Source organism: Babylonia areolata, chromosome 7, assembly GCF_041734735.1.
Source record: "Babylonia areolata isolate BAREFJ2019XMU chromosome 7, ASM4173473v1, whole genome shotgun sequence".
In the NCBI taxonomy this organism is placed as follows: Eukaryota; Metazoa; Mollusca; class Gastropoda; order Neogastropoda; family Buccinidae; genus Babylonia; species Babylonia areolata.
Window position 1 is genome coordinate 12,794,244 of NC_134882.1, and position 22,267 is coordinate 12,816,510.

General features: G+C 40.5%; 1 protein-coding gene across 1 annotated transcript; it reads left to right on the forward strand.

Moving 5' to 3' along the window:
• The first annotated feature begins 275 nt into the window (after nt 1-275).
• On the forward strand, nt 276-16,753 carry LOC143284155 (uncharacterized). The gene is made up of 8 exons (XM_076590813.1): nt 276-488; nt 741-816; nt 1,871-1,956; nt 3,412-3,542; nt 4,174-4,275; nt 5,337-5,475; nt 11,279-12,626; nt 13,711-16,753. The coding sequence occupies exons 2-8, from the start codon at nt 769-771 to the stop codon at nt 14,278-14,280; spliced, it is 2,424 nt and encodes an 807-aa protein (XP_076446928.1). The 5' UTR covers nt 276-488; nt 741-768; the 3' UTR covers nt 14,281-16,753.
• The last annotated feature ends 5,514 nt before the right edge of the window (nt 16,754-22,267 follow it).

The following is a 22,267-nucleotide window of genomic DNA, read 5'->3' on the forward strand; positions in this document are numbered from 1 at the left end:
CCCTACATTCCACATTTTAGTAGCAGCAGTGCCCATGTTTTGTTTTAATCAAAACAGTTCTGTGTTGATCAGCTGCGACTGAAGCATTTGCAAACACGTCTCGCCCACTGAGATAAATAATTTACATATTTATAAATGTTTGGTCTCGCCGGCGAGTTAAAATGTTTTGTTGCGCATGCGTAGTTTGAAACGGTATTTTCACCGGGATTTTGGAATTTACATCCTGCTTTCCGGTTTACAAGCAAGAACGGGTATTCGTGTGACGTGTGGTTTAACAGAACTATTTATCGCACCATTATACTCCCCCACTGTTTATTATTATTATTATTATATATACATAGACATATATTATTAGGCTGTGATATAAGCGGACCCCCTCTTCGATGTGCATTACGCTAGTTTTGCATATTGTGTACTACGTGGGTTTGTGCAGTGTAACTGTAAGTCGCTTGTATCGTGCATGGGAACCTTGGACCACAGCGGCGTTGGTAAGTGTGAATGTACGTACCTGTCTGTATGTATGTCATGGGAACTGGTGTGTTTGCGTGTGTGTGTGAAATGGTCGAGTTGTGTAACGCCCTGTTTGTGGGATCCTCTACATGTGTATGAACGTGTGCATACGTGTTCACGCGCGTATGGTCTCTCTGTGTGTGTATGTGTGCTTTATTTCATGGTGCATGCCTTACAAGGCAAAAGACAACATGTCGTCAATGTGGGATGTGGGCTCTGTCTTTCAACAGGTGCTGACTGTGTGAGGACTTTGCCAGGATGTATTATTCACTTTATGTGGGCCATCTGCCCAGGAACACAACCAGGGTGAGTGTTATTCACTTCTAAAACGTGTATTGTAATTTGCATTGTAATGCATTCTGTTTTATTGTATTCTGTTGTATTGTACATGTATTACTCTTTGTTATTACATATTTACCTATGTTTGAAGTTCGGAGAGCAGCATGTCACTGAGTGCATTGTCACCCACATATTTCCTTTTTAGTTTTCTTGTTTCTGCCTTTGGTTACAGTGTATTTGTTTTCCAAACAAAGTTGTTTTTTCTACATTACAATACACATTTTTGCCAGGAACAACTCTTTTGTTGCTGTGGGTTCTTTATGTGCATTTGATACAAATGGGACTTTGGTTTATCGTCTCATCCAACTCCAAGTAACTAGCATCCAGGCCACCACTCATGGTCTAGTTCAGGGGGAGAAAATACTGGCGAGTTTGGGATTCAAACTTGCACCCTGATGGATGTGTTACTGCCAGGCCACAACTCCTGTATGAATCATTACATGTGTTTCGCCATTCAGTGTTGGTAAATTGATTGTTTTATTAATGATTCATTTGTATTAATGTACCATTGTGTAAGTATAATGTTCATTGTTTTTATCATCATTTTGTTATTCAAGCTGGGGCACAGGCTCTGGGGATTATATTTTATTGCTTTTTCAAGTGTACTCTGTGTGTTGACTACAAGATTTCAATTTTCATCTAAGATTAGATATATTTCATTTAGCTACTGACTTTCATCAACAAAGATTTTGAAAATCGTATTGCTGGCAATTGATACTTATTTGAATATAAAATGGAGAGTAGACAATATATTTTCTGCATTCATTCAATAAAAGTACCACTGAATAACAGTTTTTGATGAAAAATCACTAAAATCAGCGAGGACTGTACTTGGTGGTGCAATGACAGAGTATAATGATATACCATACCTTCATATCATAGATAAGATGTATTGAAAACCCTTCAATTTTAGACTGCATTTTAAATTAATTCACTGTGTTTATAACACAAATAAACAAAACCATAATAGATTGGTAATTACAAGTATATTGTTTGTGGTTATGATCATTGACTTTTTCAGGAAGACCTAATTGACCTGTTTGCTGCGCATGGGGCAAAAGAAGCCGTTATATTAAAGAAGTCTCAGTCCTATAGCTATTCATATGGGTAAGTAAGACAATTCTGGAGTTGTATCAAAATACACAGTGCATTTACTTAGTATAACACTGGTAGTGACTTCAGTATGTTGTGAAAGAAACTGCGACATACTTCTGAACACTTGATAATCTGTGTTGCGTGTGTGTGTGTGTGTGTGTGTGTGTGTGTGCGTGTGTGTGTGTGTGTGTGTGTGTTTCTAATTTGCATGAAGGGCACTGCTTTTTTGACATGATTACAAAAATTGCTTATTTTAAACAACATATGATACCAGAAATCTCTTTGGGTTGAATGCACATGTTAATTTTTATAATGCCTCAGTATTGTGGCAAATATTTGAATATTTAGAATGCAGCTTTGAAGAACACATTTTGTACAATTACCCCCCCCCTTTCTGTATCACATCTTTTTTTTCTTTTTTTGTTGTTGGTTTTTTTGTTTGTTTGTTTGGTTTCACTGTCGAGTCAAAGATCTTTATTGATGGTAAACTTAAAAAGTAAGCACGAGTCAAAGATCTTTATTGATGGTAAACTAAAAAAGTAAGCTTACATAGCACCTTTTCATCCTTCCTTCAGAAAGAAGAACATGATAATAATGAAGGAAGGGGGCGAGGAGGGATAACATGAAAACGAATTATAACAAGCAGTACACAAAAGAAAATGAAGAGAACAATCCCCCCAAAAAAGAACAACAACCAAACAACAAAACAAAACCAAAAAAAACACCAAAAAACAAAAACAAACAAACAAAAACCATGAACAAAATAAAACATACATATCAAATAAATTTACATGTGTTACTTTAGGTTGAAGCGTTGGACTTGCAATCTGAAATTCCTGGGTATGAATCCTTGTTGGTAAAGGTTTTGGATTTTTCCAATATCCCAAGTCAGCAGATGTGCAAACCTTTTAGTGCCAGAGCCCCCTTGTGTATATGCATGCACTGATGCAGAAGCTGAATATGCATGTTAAAGATCCTGTTATCCATGTCAGCGTTTGGTGGGTTATGGAAACAAGAACATACCTGGCATGCACCCCTCCCAGAAACTGAGTATAACTGCTTACATGGTTGGGGTAAAAATGGTCCAGCAGGCAAAGCCCACTTGTATGAGTGAAATAGGAGTCATAGCTCACGAATGTTGAAGAAGAAGAAGATAAAGTTACATAATCATTCAGGACTAGGGAGAAAGAGAGAGATGCACAGGTGAAATAGGTAGTCAGATAAAGGCTGATGTCAACAAAGGAAGGGGTATAGAGAGAGTGACAGACATATTGAAGGACAGAGAGACTATGACAGACATACAGTAGGACAGAGAGAGGCAAAAGACCGTTCTTTATGTGTGTGTGTATGTGTTTGTGTGTGTGTGCGTGTGTGTGTGTGAGTAAATAAGTGATTGGTTGTTTTTTTTTGTTGTTGTTGAATTATTAATTATTGGTGATATTAATAACAGGTGTTTACCTGTGACAGGTTTGTTCGCTTTGAATCCCCCCAGTCAGTCATCGATGCGCTCAAAGAAGGAGAGTGGACTTTACACGGGGAACAGGTCACTGTCAACGTCTGCATGGAGACCAGAGCGGCCTTACGCCAAGTCATAACTTGTGAGTAACACTTGTCACTGTAAACCATTGTATTATATTATATTGTATCATATTGTATTATATCATATCATTTTTTATCGTATTGTATCATATCCCGATATTATATCGAATTGTATTGCTTTTTGTCACAACAGATTTCTCTGTTGAAGAAAAGAACTGCCACAATTGCATGTACAGGATTCTCACACATCAAGACTAATGTAAATGAAAGATGTAACAACCAGATTTGGTTCCAATGTAAAATTCTTCTTAAAAGAATTATTACATTTTCTTGTGGTGTATATGCACTTATTGTATCTGATTGTAAACATCAACACACAGAGGACACACACACACACACACACACACACACACACACACACACACACACACACACACACACACACACACACACACACACATGTATATAGGTAGGTAGATAAATATACTCACACATATTCTTTCTCTCACTCTCTAGTCAAAAGCTCAATCCACCAATTATCTCTCTCTCTCTCTCTCTCTCTCTCTCTCTCTCTCTCTATATATATATATATATATATATATATATATTTATGTATTTATGGATCAGTTCACTTGTTTGACACATCTTTGAAACTGAAGTTTCACTGTTTGTACAATGTGTTTGTTACAGCCAAGCATCCCACGTCTAAGGCGGTTGAGCGAGATAACAGTATACGCTCCACAGTGAAGGAAACATGCAGACTGATCAACAAGGATCTGGACATCATCAATGGTCTGTAATGCTGGCACTGCTGTTTTTCAGTATGATGTGGTGGGGACATAGAGCACAGAACATAACCACTGGACTATTGAACTTCACTGAGATCAGCTTAATACTGCCGTGAACTGAAGGCAGTATGTTCACTCTTTTTAAAAAAAAATTTTTTAATAGATATACTGAGAAAGAAATTTGTGTCATGTCTGATGTGAATCGAATGGATTCCAGCGTTAAGAGTCAGCTCTGTCTGCCATTGTTTTCTTTCTTTTGCACTTACACCAAAGTTTTACAGGAATGTTCACATTAAAAAATTCTTTGATGGAAATTTTGAAACTTAAAAAACAGCTACTTTTGGTTTGAAGTGGGAGTCTCAAGAATGGACACCTCAGAATTATAGCAGTACTCAGAAGTGACAAAAGAAGGAACATTTTCAGGATTTCTTCACATGTTGCTGAAGCTGGATCATGTCATTGTCATAGTGATGTGAAAAAATAATTTTTTTTTTCTTTCCCCACTCATATGCAATTCTGTGGGTGTTGTCTTATTTATGGGCAATTGTTTTTTCTGTATTGTCCAGTGTTATGGATGTCTTGGTTTCTTGTTGCTCTGGTGTGGGTTGCTTTCTGTGCATCTCTCTCTTTGTTTATTTTTTTGGGACGCATGCTATGAATCATATATTTTTACATTTAAGAATAAGAGTAACTAAGAGCATGACATTTGCAGAGGATTGATATAAAAATAGATTAATTTGGCCATTCAAGCCAGGTATATGGGGCCACAGTGTATTCTAAATGACAGTGTGTGTGTATGCAAGAATGTATATGTGCATGTACAAAATTATAGCTGAATGAATTGAAAAGATCTTCAAGAACAGTTTGGTATAAATTTTGAAAGTCAGGACTAGGTTTGGTTCCAGAAAAGTCACTGGCACAGAGAATGAACAAAACAGGCAGAATAATGCCTTGAGGCAAACCAGTATGCTTTCATATCCTCCTGAGCACACTCATCGCTTATTGAAAACAAGATAGATCATAATTTTCATGTCAGTTTTGATGGCATCTGTTCAATGTTCCCAGGTGAAGTGCTCTTGGATGCCCGATGGGTGTTGGGTCAGATGGAGAACTGCCCTGCCAGGTACACCCCCAAGCTGTCAGGCTCTCCCGACCCTCTGGCCCTCATGACACGAAAAGACCTGTGGCTTTATTTAGAACAGGGGTAAGGACTGATTGTGTGCATCTTGGACAGGTAGAATGATGGGACTAAGGTGATCAGTTTATGATTGAAGAGAGAACATCTTTCAAGATGGAAATGATATCAGAAATACTGAAGCATCCTAGAGTCATTTAAAGAAAGTTTGGCTGATGACAGTTTGGTTAAAAAAAGAAAAAAAAAGAGGGGGAAAAAGAAGGGGTTATATGTGACCAACATAATCAGTTCACAAATTCTTCTTCTGCGTTCACTCGTATGCACACGAGTGGGCTTTTACATGTATGACCGTTTTTACCCCGCCATGTAGGCAGCCATACTCCGTTTTCGGGGGTGTGCATGGTGGGTATGTTCTTGTTTCCATAACCCACCAAACGCTGACATGGATTACAGGATCTTTAACGTGCGTATTTGATCTTCTGCTTGCATATACACACGAAGGGGGTTCAGGTTCTAGCAAATCTGCACATAATTATGTTGACCTGGGAGATCGTAAAAATCTCCACCCTTTACCCACCAGGCGCCGTCACTGTGATTCGAACCCAGGACCCTCAGATTGACAGTCAACGCTTTAACCACTCGGCTATTGCACCCGTCAGTTCACAAATGAAAAGAGAGAGATTTGGGTTTGGATGGGAAATCCAAATTTCAGTGTATGAATGGTGTAGAACTGCTCTGCGTAAATGCTGCTGACACAAACATACTCAGTATGGTATTTTAACCAAGCATTCCTTTGTCTGCTGATATGTAATGTGTACACAATTCTGTATTGTTTTCTCATACATCAGTACAGACCTTACACACACAAACATGTATATGGTGTGTGTCCATCGAGATCAATGATGACCATCGTTGTCCAGCTGGGGGATGGGGGGAGGGTGGTGGTGGGGTGGGAGGATGCTCATGAATCTATCTGTGAATGCGCAGAGGGCTGAATAGTCCAATCTGCACACAAAATGTTCGCTGACAGTTGGGGCAGACAAAGACAGGCATATCATTGTCAGGGAGCTTGTTTGCCCGTGACTTTCTGGCCTGCCTCTTCTGAACAGCTGCAGCAGTCTGTTGGCCTCGCACAACTTGGCACCTTTGTGCACAGCAGCGCGCCATTTGTCACGGTCCACTGCAGATTCCTCCCAGGAGTCAGGGTTGATATCAAACACTTTCAGAGAGACTTTCAGAGTATCTCTGAAGCGCTTCTTCTGACCTCCGTGTGATCTCTTCCCTTGTTGCAGCTCGCCATAGAAGAGCCTTTTGGGCAGCCGATGGTCTGGCATGCGCACCACGTGTCCAGCCCAGCGAAGCTGGGACTGTATCAGGATGGTGAAGATGCTGGGAAGGGTGGCTTTTGCAAGCACCTCCGTGTCTGGGGTCCTGTCTTGCCACTTGATGTTCACTAGCTTCCTGAGGCATGTTGTGTGGAAGTGGTTCAGCTTCTTGGCGTGTTGTTGGTACACTGTCCAAGTTTCGCAAGCGTACAGTAGTATGTGGAGAACTACTGCTCTGTAGACCTTTAGCTTGGTCTCAAGACCCATGCCTCTTCTGTTCCAGACATTTGCATAGAGTCTGCCAAAGGTTGCGCTTGCTCTTGCAATCCTGATGTTCACTTCATCGTCGATGGTCGCATTCCGTGACAGTGTGCTGCCAAGGTATGTGAACCGCTCCACCGTTGACTGATGTTGGGCTCAACGTGGGGTTTCCCTGGGGCTGGCTGATGGAGAACTTCAGTTTTCCTCATGCTGATGGTAAGGCTGAAGTTCCTGCTGGCAGTGGCAATCTTGTCAACGCTGAGTTGCATGTCAGCTTCAGATCCAGCATTGAGGGCACAATCATCAGCAAACAAAAAGTCTCTGATGATGTCTGTCATGACCTTCATTTTTGCTTGAAGCCTTCTGAGGTTAAACAGCTTGCCATCTGTTCGGTACTTTAGGCCGATTCCAACATCGCCATCTCTGAAGGCATCAGTAAGCATTGCAGAGAACATTAGGCGCCAGGACACAGCCTTGCTTGACACCATTTATGACAGGAAAAGGAGCACATGTTTCCCCATTGTCCTGGACTCGAGCCTGCATGCCTTCATGGAATTGGCTGACCAATCTAATAAATTTCGAGGGCATCCGTACTGGGCCATGATTTTCCACAGTCCCTCTCTACTCACGGTGTCGAAGGCCTCAGTGAGGTCAACATAGGTGGAGAACAGATCAGCATTTTGCTCCTGACATTTCTCTTGCAGCTGCCTTGCAGCAAACACCATGTTGGTGGTTCTGCACTCTTTCCGGAATCCACATTGGCTCTCAGGCAAATGACCTTGATCAAGGTGTGCTGTGAGGCGGTTTAGTAGGATCCTGGCAAGTATCTTGCCTGCGATGGAGAGCAAGGAAATGCCCCGATGGTTATCACAGGCTTGCCGGTTCCCCTTTCGCTTGTACAAGTGAACGGTAGATACAGCATCTTTGAAATCCTGGGGGATCGTCTCTTCTTTCCACATGAGTGAGTACAGCTGATGGAGCTTCTCAGTCAGCACAGTGCCTCCATCCTTGTAGACCTCTGCTGGTATGGAGTCTGAGCCAGGTGCTTTGCCACTGGATAGCAGACGGATTGCTTTCTGGGTCTCAAGAAGTGTTGGCGGATCGTCCAGTGCTTCGTTGATGGGGACTTGTGGGAGACGGTCTATGGCTTCATCATTTATGGAGGAAGGGCGATTTAGGACACTGTTGAAGTGCTCAGCCCAGCGTTCGAGAATTTTCTCCTCCTCGGTGATCAAGGTATTCCCATCTGCACTGAGGAGGGGGCATCAGAGAACCTCTTCATATCGTGCCTGTTAGCATATCCCTGGATCTCATCAGCTTTGTCACTCAGCCACTTATCCTGCATCTGACGTAACTTTAGCTGAACAGTCCTGCGGATGGCATTGTATGCATCCTTTTTTGATGTGGACTTTGGGTTGCTCAGGTAGGCTTGATGCAGACGGCGTTTCTCATCCAGAAACTGCTTGATTTCATCACAGTTTTCATCAAACCAGTCTTTGTGCTTTCTGGTCATGGGTCCCAGGGTCTCTGAAGCTGTACTATAGATCAGCTCGCGCAGGGTCCTCCAGTCAGACTCCACATTCTGGTTGTCCAGAGAGGCGGATTCCAGACGATCTTCCAGCAGCTCCACAAAGGTCTGTTTGATGGTGATGTTTTTCAGCTTTGTGATGTTGAGCCGTTTTGGAGCCTTCTGGCCTTGGGGGCGTCTCTTGGGTTGGATTCGAATATTCAGCTTTGAGACTACAAGGCGATGGTCTGTCCAACACTCGGCGCCGCACATGGTCTTTGTCACACGTACATCTTGCCTATCCCTTTTCCTGACAATGATGTAATCGATGAGATGCCAATGCTTTGAGCAAGGGTGCATCCATGACGTCCTGTTACGGGTAGGGAGGCAGAAAACTGTGTTGGTTATCAGCAGTTTGTGCTCTGCACAGGTCTGAAGCAAAAGCAATCAATTTGGGTTGCAGTGGCCCACGCCGTGCTTTCCAATCACTCCATCCCAGGAGATGTAGTCAGAGCCAACTCTAGCATTGAAGTCCCCAAGAATGATGAGCTTGTCTGCTTTCGGGATAGCAGCAATGACAGAGTGAAGGTCCTCGTAGAACTTCACCTTCACTTCATCCAGGTTGGTCATGGTTGGGGCGTAGGCACTGACAATGGCGAGGTGCTTCTGGCCAGATGCCAGTGGGAGTTTCATGGTCATAAGCCTATCGTTGACTCCCTTTGGGATTCCAGCTAGCTTGCTGACAAGTGCTGTTTTTACTGCAAAACCAACGCCAGCCTCACGTCGCTCTTCACTTCCTCGTCCACTCCAGAAGAAGGTGTAACCAGATCCCCATTCATTGAGCTCGCCTTCGCCTGCAAGCTGAGTCTCACTCAAGGCTGCGATGTCAATGTTGTATCTGGTGAGTTCGGATGCAACAAGTGCCATTCTCCTTTGGGGTCTGTCAGCGTTATCTCTGTCCAAGAGAGTCCTTATGTTCCAAGCACCAATGGTGAGAGGAACGATCCTTGTTTTTTTCTTTTCTTTCTCTTTGTTTCGACCGCTGATGTAGGGTCCCCGCCAGCCGCGGTATGCTGGCCAGGGTAATATGGAGCAGGCAATTTTTAGGGCACCTTTTCTAACCCCTTCCTCATGCCAGGGAGGTGAGCAGTGCATTCCAAGAGGGCTGCTCACGACGCTCAGACGGCTGCCGAGCTCCATCGCTGCTCCTGTCGATGAAGAACGACCCTATGGTCTGAGCTGCCAGCGTGCAGGTCTGCGGCTGTGACTGCCAGTGTACCCACACCTGTCGTTTCGTTGCTCGCCTGTCGCCACAGGACTTGGGGGTGATGAAAGGATGAAAGGTGAAAGGTCATTAAGGATGACTGATGACTTGCGCGATGAGTTTGTTTAAAGTGAAGAGGAGTTGCGCAACGTCGACCTCACTCTCTTGTCTGGGTTCACCAATTTCCAGTGGCAAGACTAAGTCGAGACGACAGGAAGATGAGCACGGATGCAGTGGATGACCAAGATATCCTTTCGGTGTCTCATCTTGCTCTCTGCACTCCACAGTGCATTGCTGTAACCGCCTTCCTCTCCGTTGAACCGATAGGTTTCTTCCGCAGATTCTGCCGGATCCAGACTTCACATGCATGGGTAGACACACCCCGGGGGCCAACTGCGTGTGGCATGCACACAGCACGGTGGAGCTAGATGGCCGTTGGTGGCTCTCCTGAACCGACACCCTTTTATGGATCTTGTTTTTAATTCCATAAGGGTGTCTAGCCACCCGCCTCACCAGTCCCGCAAGGGAATGGTGGGAGTGCCAGTTTAGTCGCCGGCACCCCGACCCTGAACAGGTTGTACTGGATTACAGGTTACCAGTAGCAGATCTAATGACCTGTATATATGTATTTAAAGATATGTAAAGTTCAGTTCGTTACTCTAGGAGGCGTCACTGCATTCAGACAAATCCATATACGCTACACCACATCTGCTAAGCAGATGCCTGACAAGCAGAATAACCCAACATTCCCTTAGTCAGCACTATATAAATAATATGGTGGGGTGTAACCATCAGAGAACACAGTGTAAGGGAGATAATAATCTCATAAAGTTTAGACAAATGAAAGAGGGAGGATACTGTCCGCTCTGACACACAAAATAACTGTTGTCAGTGACGGGAACAGGCTCGGCAGGAGATCGATGCATTTGTTATGACTGGCAGTTAGAACACACCCTCATTTTGTACTGCTCTGACACTTGTTTCTCTTGTTTGTAACTGAGGCATTCATACAAACCCTGGTTGCTGAACTGCTGAGGGATAAAAAGGGACTACATTTTTAGCTGACCTGATATAAAGCACAGGTGTATGGCTAAAGAAACTACATTTTTAGCTGATCTGATATAAAGCACAGGTGTATGGCAAAAGAAACTACATTTTAGCTGACCTGATGTAAAGCATAGGTATATGGTAAAAAGGAAAAACATTTTTAGCTGACTTATTTTAAAACACAGGTGTATGGTAAAAGAAACTACATTTTTAGCTGACCTGATATAAAGCACAGGTGTTTGGTAAAAAGAAACAACATTTGTAGTTGACCCAATTTAAAGTACAGGTATATGATGAAAAAAAAAAGATCTACATATTTAGCAGACCTAATGTAAAAGCACAGGTGCACGATAGAAAGGAAATACAAAATTAGCTGACTTAGAATAAAGCACAGGTGTATGGTAAAGTAGTCTATGTTACAGAATACCTGTAGCTGAAGCTTACTTTCACACTTGTGTGTTGTTGCAGACCTTTCTCGGTGGATGAACCAGAGACAGGACAGAAAAGGAAGCAGGAAGTGACAGCTAGAGTGAAAGACTTGCTGTCAGGTATACAGTCCAGGTTGGAAGAGTCCGTCTCAGAGGAGGACTTCGAATTTTTTAAACTCTTTCCCAATGAAAGAATAGAACGCCCTGACGGAAGAGAGGGAGAGTTGAGCAGAAAGGTGTATTACCCCCAAAACATGATCAGTGTGATGGAAGACATGGGCATGGAGAGCCCCATCAAGCAACACCCTAGAAAAGAGCAGACTGAACAAGGAGACTGCTCTGATAGTACGAGTGACGTGAACAAAACACCTGTCAAGAACAAAGACGGCTCCAGAATGTTTGCAGCTAAGAAACCCCAAAAAACTGATCTAGAAAAGAAGCAGCAGCTGCAGAACTCAGCATCAACTCGTTTTGCACAGTTATTGCAGTTATCAGAACAGGCAAGGACAGGGAAGGAACCAGTTGCTGAATCAGATGTACATCATCACTCCTCCACTCATGACCGTTACTCTTTGAAAATAAGCCTGTCGGGGCCTGGAGGCCCATGCTCCAGAGAACCTTCATCACAACCGCCCCACGTCCTCAGAAAGCCAAGGCTGGAGACAGAGCAGCCTGTGCCGGGCGGTCCTCCCAGTGCACCGTGCAGTGTCAGGATGTGTAGCCCCCAGCAGTCAATGCAGCGCTATGGCTTCAGTCGAACCTCCACGAAGAGCTCTGTCTTGCGGCACACACTGTTCTGTGAGCCCTCACCAGGCTGTGAGAACCTGTCTGCAGGAAACCCAGAGAGTCTGGACTGTTATCGTCCATCACAGAGACGTACCAAACCATCTGCAGCACAGGCTGGTGGTGGTAGCCATGTCACCCAACTGTTACCAGCCAGCAGTACTGATTGTCAGAAACCCACCACCACCACCACCACCTCATGCGGTGCTGAAGATCCTCCCGGTGTCAAGGACATCATAAGTAACAACATTCCTCACAAAACTTCTTCACATTGCCAATCTCTCTGTTCTCCATCTGCAAAGCAACCATTCTCACCTTTACAAAACAGTCCTAAGCACGTCACGGCAGGAAGAGGATGTAAAACGAAATTGTTGTTAAATCTGTTGGGGCAGAAGGATGGGATCAGTGGAACCAGTTTCAGTTCCGGACACTCAGTGACCAATGGATCCAGTTTCAGTTCCAGAGAAAGGGAAGATGGGAATTCCGCAGGGTGTCAGAATGGTGGTGGTAGCAGCAGCTGTGGTCAGTTTAAAGGTTGTCAACAGGAGGACTGGAAACCAAGTTACTCTGTGCCTGAGCGCTGCAAGGCTGCCTTTGAGAATGAGGTGCGTCTGTGTTGGGTTGAGCTCTGCGTGGTTTGCTGTGCTAGTGTTTGTACACATATTTGTGTGGTCAGGTATATAAAAGACACTGTTTGTCATGGGTGGGAGTATTTCCATATCATGCAGAATTCAATATTGGCATTTTGACAGTGATTAAAAGAATAGTTTTTGTCCCTTTGTTTTACCTTGGTTTGGTTTTAAGACACACACTTTGGTTAAGCACCTCCTGGATCCTGGACGCAAACTTGTCAGTATTACAAAAATCAGTCACTCCCACCCATAGTCTGTGTGTGTGTGTGTATGTGTGTGTGTGTGCTGCCTGTGTGTGTGAGTGTATGTGTGTGTGTGTGCGTGCACGCGCATGTGCATGTTGTGCGTGCATTTTGCACCCATCCAAATAGTCCATTGTATTATGTGAGAAGTAGTATATGTCATGGATAGATAATAATGCAAAAATTTTGGAAATGTATGCATTTGAAATACAATGCAATTGTTATAAATGCCTTTGATTTCATTTGCTGCCATAAGCTGGCGATATTTCTTTATGTTGTGGAGTCACTTTTCTTTCCTTCCTCTTCCTTTTTATATGTACAGGTCATTGGTTCATTTTTATTTCATCTGTGTCTTAAAATGTTACATTTTTCTACTGAACATTTTCCTTTTATATGATGATTATATATACATATTAATGAAGGGTGTGCAGGTTTTACATTTATTATGTTTTGTACCTTCAAATGTAATATTTTCTCAACTGAATGATTTCTTTTACATGATAATTGATGCGTGCATGGTGATCAGGGAAAGATGTGCCAGTTACTCTTTTGTTTTTCATTTCACTTAGATATTTATTGAGAAGCATTTGAATGGTCCAAACGAAAATTATCTGTTTCAGTTGCTTGAAGCAGAAAACAACCTATTTTCAAAGTAATTGAATATGTTGAGGATGTTATTATTTTAAAAAATAATGAATGAAGATATCCTTTTGGAGGTTTTTAAAAATACTTAGTTTCATGCCAAACTCCCAGTTTCAACTGCTTCCTTTTAACGCACTCAAACCAGGAACTTTTGCTTTCTTTTTTATTTCCAGGATGCTGCTGCCTTGGAAAACAGTGACACTCTTTGGGAAGAGTTTGGAAAAGCCAACCACCACTTCCTTGGTAAAGGGAGCGTGGAGGAGGATGGGCCTGTCAAAGTGGGCAGTCAAGGAATCTCAAGATGCAGCACCCAGTGGGAAAACTCCTCGCATGTTGCTCAAAGTCCACGCTCTAAAGTTGAAAACACCCACGCGGTTTCAGCACCACAGCGAGCAGAGCTGGAATCTCCTTGTTCTGTACACAGTACCACCACGCTTTGTCCAGACTCACCACATCTGACTGAACAGTCATGGAGCTCTACTTCCCATACGTTGCCAGATGTTGGAACACGGACACCGGAATCCAAATTCTCAAGTTCGGGTGCATGTTCCCCCTCCCTGCCACCCAGCCTGTGTGGGGTGGGAAGAGGGCGGGGCAAGGTCCAGTCGGCCTTGAGGGGCGGTCTGTGGAAGTTTGCAGGTTCGAAGAGAGAGGATCAGACAGCACCTGACCAGGGTGCCAGTTCCCAGCTTACGGCCTCCACTCCTGTGTCAGGGGGAGGGCGTGATAGTGCCACCATGTAGCTGTTCAGGAAGTGATGGGTTAACCCTTGGCCTGCCAAATTGAGTCGTTCTCCGAAATTAGTGGCTGCTGTGCTGAATTTTTTGAAAAATGAAACAAATTACTTTTACACTATTAACTGAACTTTTAAAGAGCAAAATGTCACTAAAATTTGAAACAGAAGTTGAAAAATCAGTGTAGTGGTCTGATTTTCTTTAAGATAGGGTAGATTCCTGTAGAGTGGGGGAGGGGGCAGATTGTGTCTCACCTGTTACAAAGTGACATTAAGTTGCATAAAGTAAATGGAGGCTTGTGGAAATAACAGCTTGTCAAGAGTGATTTTGGTGTACAAAAAAATCCAAGAAGAACTTTTCATCCTCTAACCACATTGTTGGCATTTGAATATTGTCACAATGTAACACATGAGACTCCAACATTAAAACTTTTTGAGACAGTAAAACTCCTCAAAGACATATGCTTATAAACATAAAAAATCTTTTCTGTATATTTTTGATTATTTGGAGCTTACAACGATGACCCAACATTTTTTTATTTTTTTTTTTATAGCCTGTGTAGTTTTAACCCTGAATTGTAAAATTGTTATGTGTGACACAGTATGGTGTTACATGTGAAAAAAAGTAGCAGCTCCAAAATCAGAAGCCAGTAACACCATGTTCAGTATTATATTTTTGTTCCATGATGTCTGTAGTTTAGGTGTGACTAGATTAAAGCTGTATGCTGTTAAGCTTGTATCGAACTCTTTGACAACTCTGAGGTGTTAGTTGAGGTCTTGTCTGTTGTTGGGAAATGGTACTTTTTTTTTTCTTTCTGAGAATCATTGCATTTCAGTTTCATTGGCCAGGAACTTAGAAACATTGAATGCGCTGTTTCAAAACAATGCTTAAATAATTAGGAAGGACATTTACAAGAATAAATTTGAATAGCTTGTGTTAGATGTGTTTTTTTTTTTAACAGATTGCTATCACCAACCTAAGATATTATCTGTTAAATAAAAAAGTATGTCAAATATTTATCAGTCATACTATTTTTATGCTGCTTGAAGTTAAAGTGTTATCAAAATAGAAATGTTCTGAGACATTCTCATATACGCATTCCCACAAAAATGATATTTGAAATATATCAGTGGGAAAAGTGGTTGACTTTCTGCATGGTATTGTCTCATGGCATTACATTTGAAACCACTGGAAAACTTGTCATGGTAACAGGTGTGACGATACATTGTTGTTTAGAAATTTCTGATGTCATAAGTGTCACCAGAATTAAAACGTTTCTTTTAAGGGCTTATTATTGCAAAACGCCATTCTGCTTGCCGGCATAGATAATGAGTTGTTGACATGCTCCAGTCCGCAATGACATCACATGAAAAAACGCATTCCTTGTTGATGTAGAGTGTTTCCTTGTTATTATAAGAGTAAGGGCAGCCTTGGCAAAGCTAAAGCTACCAGTATGATAATTCCAAAACAGCATAAAAGCTTTCACAGGACAGAGATATTTCGCCGCTGTTTGGGTACAGGTTTCGTGGCAGTGGCAGGGGAGTGAGTCATGTGCCATTTGAGAATGGCTTACGTGGCAGTCTGAAGGTTAAAAGAAAGGAAAAGGGAGAAAGGACAGTATTATTTTGTCTTTTGGTCTTGTTTTTGTTTTTCAAAAGAATTGGAACAAAGGTGGTAGTACTTTCACGCAGCTGTTAAAGAAGTGATAGGTCAACAAAAAGAAGGAAAGAAAGAAAGAAGGAAGAAACGAAAGCATTATTTTGTTTTTGGTTTTGTTTTGTTTTCATTTTCCAAAAGAATTTGGAAAAAAAGGTGCTTTTAAGGAAGTATGATGTGTGTTTGTGTGTTTGGCCAGCTAAGCCATTTTCAAAGTGATTGCAATGAAGAATATTTTGTGAAATATATATTGAAAATGCTCCGTTATTTTTTTTCCAAGTAGGTTACACAGAATGAAATGAAATTGTGGCCATTTGTTGTTTACATTTACTTCTGTGGTCAGCAGAAGCACACATTTTATTTTTGCACTAAATGCTTTATGTTTGTTTGTTTTGTTTTGTTTTAGAATATTATAATGATAATTTATGTTTTGACATAGACACAAGTTTTGCATTGTACTTTTATATGAAGGATTATTTTTAAGTCCTTCAGTCCATAGTCACACTGTGTGTGGTAGGTACATGTTTGCATTGTGCTTTTATGTGATTTTTTTTTTTTTAAGCCCTCAAGACTAGTCAGTCACACTGTGTATGTATGAAAAAGTTGGCAGGTCATCTGAATTTCATGTGTTTTGTAACAGTAGTCATCTTTCTTCCGTACTAGTTAATCTTAATTTCTGTTCATCTTATTTTTGACATATGTAATGTATGATTTATTATCTATAGCTTTTATTCTTTTAAATAGATAATTAGTTTTTGAAAAACACTTTTGTGAATTTTTTTCTTTCTCTGTTACATACATGTATAAAAGATGTTATTCATGGCAACATCAGTGCCCCCCCCCCCTCCCTCCAACCCCTGCTCCACCCCAAACCCCCACCCCACAAATTAAAAAAAAGATTTTGATGATGTTTTCTTGTGACAGAAAATACTGGGTCCAAGATAGTAAGTCATCAAAAGCAGATGTTAAGTTATAGACCCCCAATTACTGTCATGATAATCATTTCCATTAGAATTTTTTGTTTGTTTAGGGTGTTATAATAAAGCAAATACGTAACAGATATTAATAAGCATAATTATGAGATATTTCAATGGATGACTTTCCATGAATGTTCAGTGAGTATTACTTACAACGTGCCTTGATGTCAGTATAAATGTATCGTTAAGCAAATGTATGTAGTGAAAGTACGAAACATTACCCTTTCTGTTTGTATTGATATTTGAATTATTTTGTTTTGTGCCCATAAGATGATTTAATTATTTAGTTTTTTTGCCTGTACTTAAGAAGCACTCTTAAGAACAAAGAAAGAGCATGGCGCAGAGTTTTGTTAGTTTTTGATTTGTACATATGCATTAACTACAATACAAACATTGTACCATGGTTTTTGAAGCCTGTTCCAGGTTGGACAGACAGTTTTGTTTGTGCCCCGCTACTTCTTTGGTTTCTTTTTCCATGCAGTAGTTTGAAATATTTTATTTTATTTTTCAATTCCTTTTAGTTTTATCTGATTGTTTACTTTGATCCGTTTCATTTGTTTTTACTTATTACCCTTCTCCAGAAGTCATACTGATTATTATCAGTTGTTCCCATTTGTTTGAAAAGTCTTTATCAGTGGACAGACTGTAAATGAAACCATACAGTAATAATATCTTTCATTTTGTATGCCAGTGTAAGTATCATGAAAGTGCTTGTGTCAAGACAGTGCTTGTGTCATTTCTTGTTATCGACCTCCCATGTATCTTTCACTTTCAGTATCCCAAAGCACAGGGTATGACCAGATATTGCTCGTTGTGCCAAAAAAAGTGTAATTGCCATCTTCAGAATTTTGTGGTCTATTGGAAATAGGTCTCCTATTGTGTTTTTTAAAAAAAACAACTGTTTTATGGACAGATTCAACCTATGTTAACCAGTGGTGCTGAAATATAGGGTCTGATGGAATCCTTAAACCTACTGAGTCTGTTCATCTTTTTTATGTACAAAGGTTTCTTAATGTTAGAATCCATTCTCTAAACACGTTAGTTTATGGAGAAACTGGCTGATATCCTCTTTTAATAAACATTTATGTTAAATGTATTAAGTACTGTTTCAGTATTTTGAGAATGCCTTTGAACAGACTCACTTGAAAGCTCACTGTGAGTCACAACATGTTACTAACTTTGCATGATCAAGATAAGAATATGTGGGCATCCTCTGTATGTTATCTTTTATTATGGTTTTGGTCATGTATGGCAGAGCCAGGGTGTTGGCGACAATAGTCGTTTTCCATTAAGTTTTAGAAATAGATTGAAGGAATGTTATCAGCAAGTCTGGGATTTTGAGATAACTACTGGAGACAGGCTTTCTTTTTATGTTCATTCATGGTGCGTAATGTATTAACACAGTTTAGACTTGGTGTCTCCCTTTGAAACTTCACTGCTTTCGTCACTGTCAGAATGTTTTTGTTGGATAGTTTGAATTGCATGTTTTGTTGTTTCGTTCAAGAAACAGAAGTCTGTTTTATACTGGTTTTTCCAAAATATAAAGAATTTAGAGACAAATACATACCATTAAAATTCTGTAATAATCCATCAAGCTTTTATCCATTGTTGCTGCAAACGAAACAAGTACAGTCATCAGCAACCTGGCTATGTTCATTTATAAAACATTACAACTGAGACAGTCATCAACTTGTCAGTATGCTTTCAATAGTTTTGCTTAATTGCCTTACCTGAGTGTTTGATTGGTATGTTGTTTTCGTTGCCAAAACAGTTTTACTCGTCTGGAACCAGTTGATAGCAATTGAAACAACTCAGCCTCTATTGATATGGGCCAAAGGCCTGATCAGTAAAACATTTGTATTTGTGAAGCACAGGGTGCACAGTTATTTGTTTTTAGCTGTTGCACATGTTTGTTTTGCCGTATGTCTCTGCATCTTTTTTTTAATTTTCATTTTTTAAACTTCTGATAATAATCATCCCTGCCTTGTAGCTCTAGAAGACCATTGACATTGCCAGATATCTGACACATAGAAACATAGTTCGAGTCATACCAGGCAGCAATGTAAGTTCCTTATTTCATTCCTGTTGCAATGCTTCAACTCCTAGTCATACCAGGCAGCAATGTAAGTTCTATATTTCATTCTTGTTGCATTGCTTCAACTCCTACATTCACTCATAAAGGCTTTTACATGTTTTTTTGCTTTTTTTTTTTTTTTTTTATCCCACCATTCAGCCAGCCATAATTATTATGTTATCAGGGGTGTGCATGTGGATATGTTCATGTTTCCACAACCTGTGGAATACTGACATAACAGGATGGTTTTTAACTGCACAGGTTCTCCTCCTCTGCTTACCTACACAGGGTGAATTTCATGATACAGGGCTCTTGACACAGACAGTGACTTGTTAGATTTGGGCATTTCTGGAACAGGTAAACAAATTGTAACTTCTTTTCTTAATGTGTGCTGGATGATAGACGCTTTTTTCCCCCCTTCCACCACATATATTTATTATTAACAGGTTTTATCTTCTTTTCTGTTTAATCTCAGTTATGTTTCTGCATATTAGGTCTGTATTCTAAATCCATTTGTGAATATTCTCTTTTCCCCCCACCCTCCCCCCAACCCCCCAGGCCCCCCTTCCCTTTTTCATGTTTGACTAAACGATATCTGAGAAAAAGAGATATGTGAGAAAACAGAATGTAATAGAATGTTATGGCAACATCTGTTCGGAAAATTAACTCTAATTAGCATGAAATTTTGTGCATTAACAATGTTGATATAACGGATGGGAACATGTATGTGTTGGTGTATGTGCATGCAAATAAAAGCTTACATATTTTTTTAAAAACTTACAGGTCAGTCTATATTTGTTATAAATACAGAAAGGATTTAGATCAGCTGAATATGAGATACTAGCTTGATGTTGTTGTCTTCCATAGGCTGTTCACTGTATATGTCATTTTGTGACCTGATCATCGAATGTAGATTAAATTAATGAGGGTACTTGAAGATTATCCATCTGGATATGTCTAGAATAACTTATGTTTTGCACATTTTTGTTGTTGATTTTGTTAAGTTCTGTTTCACATGCCCCCACCCCCACCCCCACCAGCCTTCACTCCACCCCAAGGGGATGTCAGGTAATCGCTGTATTAATTAGCATCTCCACCTTCTGGAAATTCTGTGCCAGGACCTCTTTTCTGTCACTCTGTTTATTTCTGGATTTCTCCTGTTCTTTCTGTGGCCTCTTCATGTCCAGTTTTCTGCTTAGCTTGTCTGTTCAACTATATATTTTGATAACTGGGCATTCTCACTTTGTTGTATTCTTTTATTGCACTGAGGACTTGTAAGTTGCCCGATGGCATTTTTTCGTTTAGAATGCCTGTTGGCGAACACTTTTTAAAATAGGTTTATGCGCTGGATGTGTTTGTTCTTGTGCCTAATTTTCTTTTCTAGGAATGTGTGTGTGTGTGTCTGTGCGTGCGTGCGCGTGCATGCGTGCATGTGTGTGCACGCGTGCGTGCATGTGTGTGTGTGCGTGCAGGCGTGTTTCAGTTGTATGGGATCAGTATTTACAGTTTTACAGCTCTGATGTGGCCCTGTGTGTCCAGCTGGGCTATAACCAATCATTAAAAAAAAGAAAAGAAAAAAAATTAAATGAAGGAACTTTTATGGATTCACTTTCAATATTCTCAAAGGCATTATTATAACTGTATTTTTTTATGGATTCACTTTCAATATTCTCAAAGGCATTATTATAACTGTGTTTTTTATTTTTTATTTTTATTTTTTTAAATTTTTGTGTGTGATCATTTGTTCAGAACAGTGTGTTTTCATATAGCTTTATCACTTTTTAAGTTATTGCAGTTGTTGAACAATTGCACATTGTTTCTTCTTTTTTTATTTCAGAGTAATGTTATGTTTTTATGTTGTTGTTTTTTTCGATTAGAATTTTTCTTGTTCAGTTTTTAATTTAATCTTTTTTAATTTTTTTTTTTTTATTATCAACAAACATGGTTTAGTATAGTGTGGTAGATATTTGATCAACTTTTATGCTATAATTTTGATGTCCCTATGACTGTAAAATCAACATTTAATGAAATAATGCTTTTTAATAATTCATTTAATAATTTGCATATATATTTGCCTGCTTGTTTGCTTTTCTTCATCATGATGATGAGGATTTTTTCAGTTATCAATTGTATCACAACCCATTTGAAATTCTCTGCTATAACTTTTTTTTAATTGATTTTTTTCTTCTTCTTTGCCTCTGTTGTTGTCTCCTTTCACCCCTGAAAATGAAGTATGGCTATCTACATGGCGGGGTAAAAATGGTCATACACGTACAAGCCCACTCGTGTATATACGAGTGAACGTGGGAGTTGCAGCCCACGAACAAAGAAGAGGAAGAAATCTCCTTTCTTATTTTCTGTGATACCGCTTCCTTCATGTGCATTTACCAGAAAGTTTTCCTTTCTCTTTTCTTTTTCTTTTGGGGTGGGGTGTGTGTGTGTGTGTGTGTCTGTGTGTGTGTGTTAAGAACATGCAGTTCATTGAGTCCATGCAATGAACACACTCAGTCGGGGAAGGAAGTTTGGACAGCAACATAGAATTGAATATAAACTGAGAAGCGAGCAGAGCAGCTACAACAGCAGAAGAGGAGAGGAGGATGATGATTTTAAACCCGAGATGAGTAGGACAAGGTCCCAAGATAATGCTAGGTGTGGTCTGGTGAAGCTAGCTGCTAAGCGTTGTTTTGGAGGCTATCAGCAGAACTAATTGAATTTCAGATACAGAGAACAATGCCAGTAACTGAGTAAGCCCCCCCACACCCACACCCCTCCCACTCAACTCTCCCAACCCTCCCTGCTCCATCAAGACCACAGCCATTTCTGTTGTTGACAAAATCCTGGTAGTTTTTTCCATATTTGGTTTATTTACATTTAGACCCAGTTATTGAGCACTTTTATTGGACTGTATTTCTTTATTCTTTAAAGAATGCGAGTTTCTCCATCAGGCTGCATGCATTTCTTTTTATGTTGTGTTTTCTTTTCAGTGTACTACTATGCATAGCTTTGATTAAGAAAAAAAAAATTGTGTATTGATGTAATGGTCAGTGCCATTTGTGTATCATGGTGTTGGAAAGAAATTGCCATTGTGCCTTGAATAGTCCTGCAGGTTTTGTGTGTGTGTGTGTGTGTGTGTGTGTGTGTGTGTGTGTGTGTGTGTGTGTGCATGCATGCAAGCTTGCATGTGTGTGAAGGTTTCGTATGATTTTATGGTTTGTCTGTCATGCTATGCTTTCCTTCTCTTTTTTTTTGTGATGTGTTTATGGGTGGGTTTATGGGGCTGGCTTGGTTA

What these genes read in the sequence shown, in the direction of transcription:
- LOC143284155 (XM_076590813.1), top strand. Translation starts at nt 769, where the DNA reads ATGTATTATTCACTTTATGTGGGCCATCTGCCCAGGAACACAACCAGG. An exon ending in TGCCCAGGAACACAACCAGG is followed by an intron (nt 817 to 1,870) that starts GTGAGTGTTATT and finishes TGACTTTTTCAG; the next exon opens with GAAGACCTAATTGACCTGTT. An exon ending in AGGCTGCCTTTGAGAATGAG is followed by an intron (nt 12,627 to 13,710) that starts GTGCGTCTGTGT and finishes TTTTATTTCCAG; the next exon opens with GATGCTGCTGCCTTGGAAAA.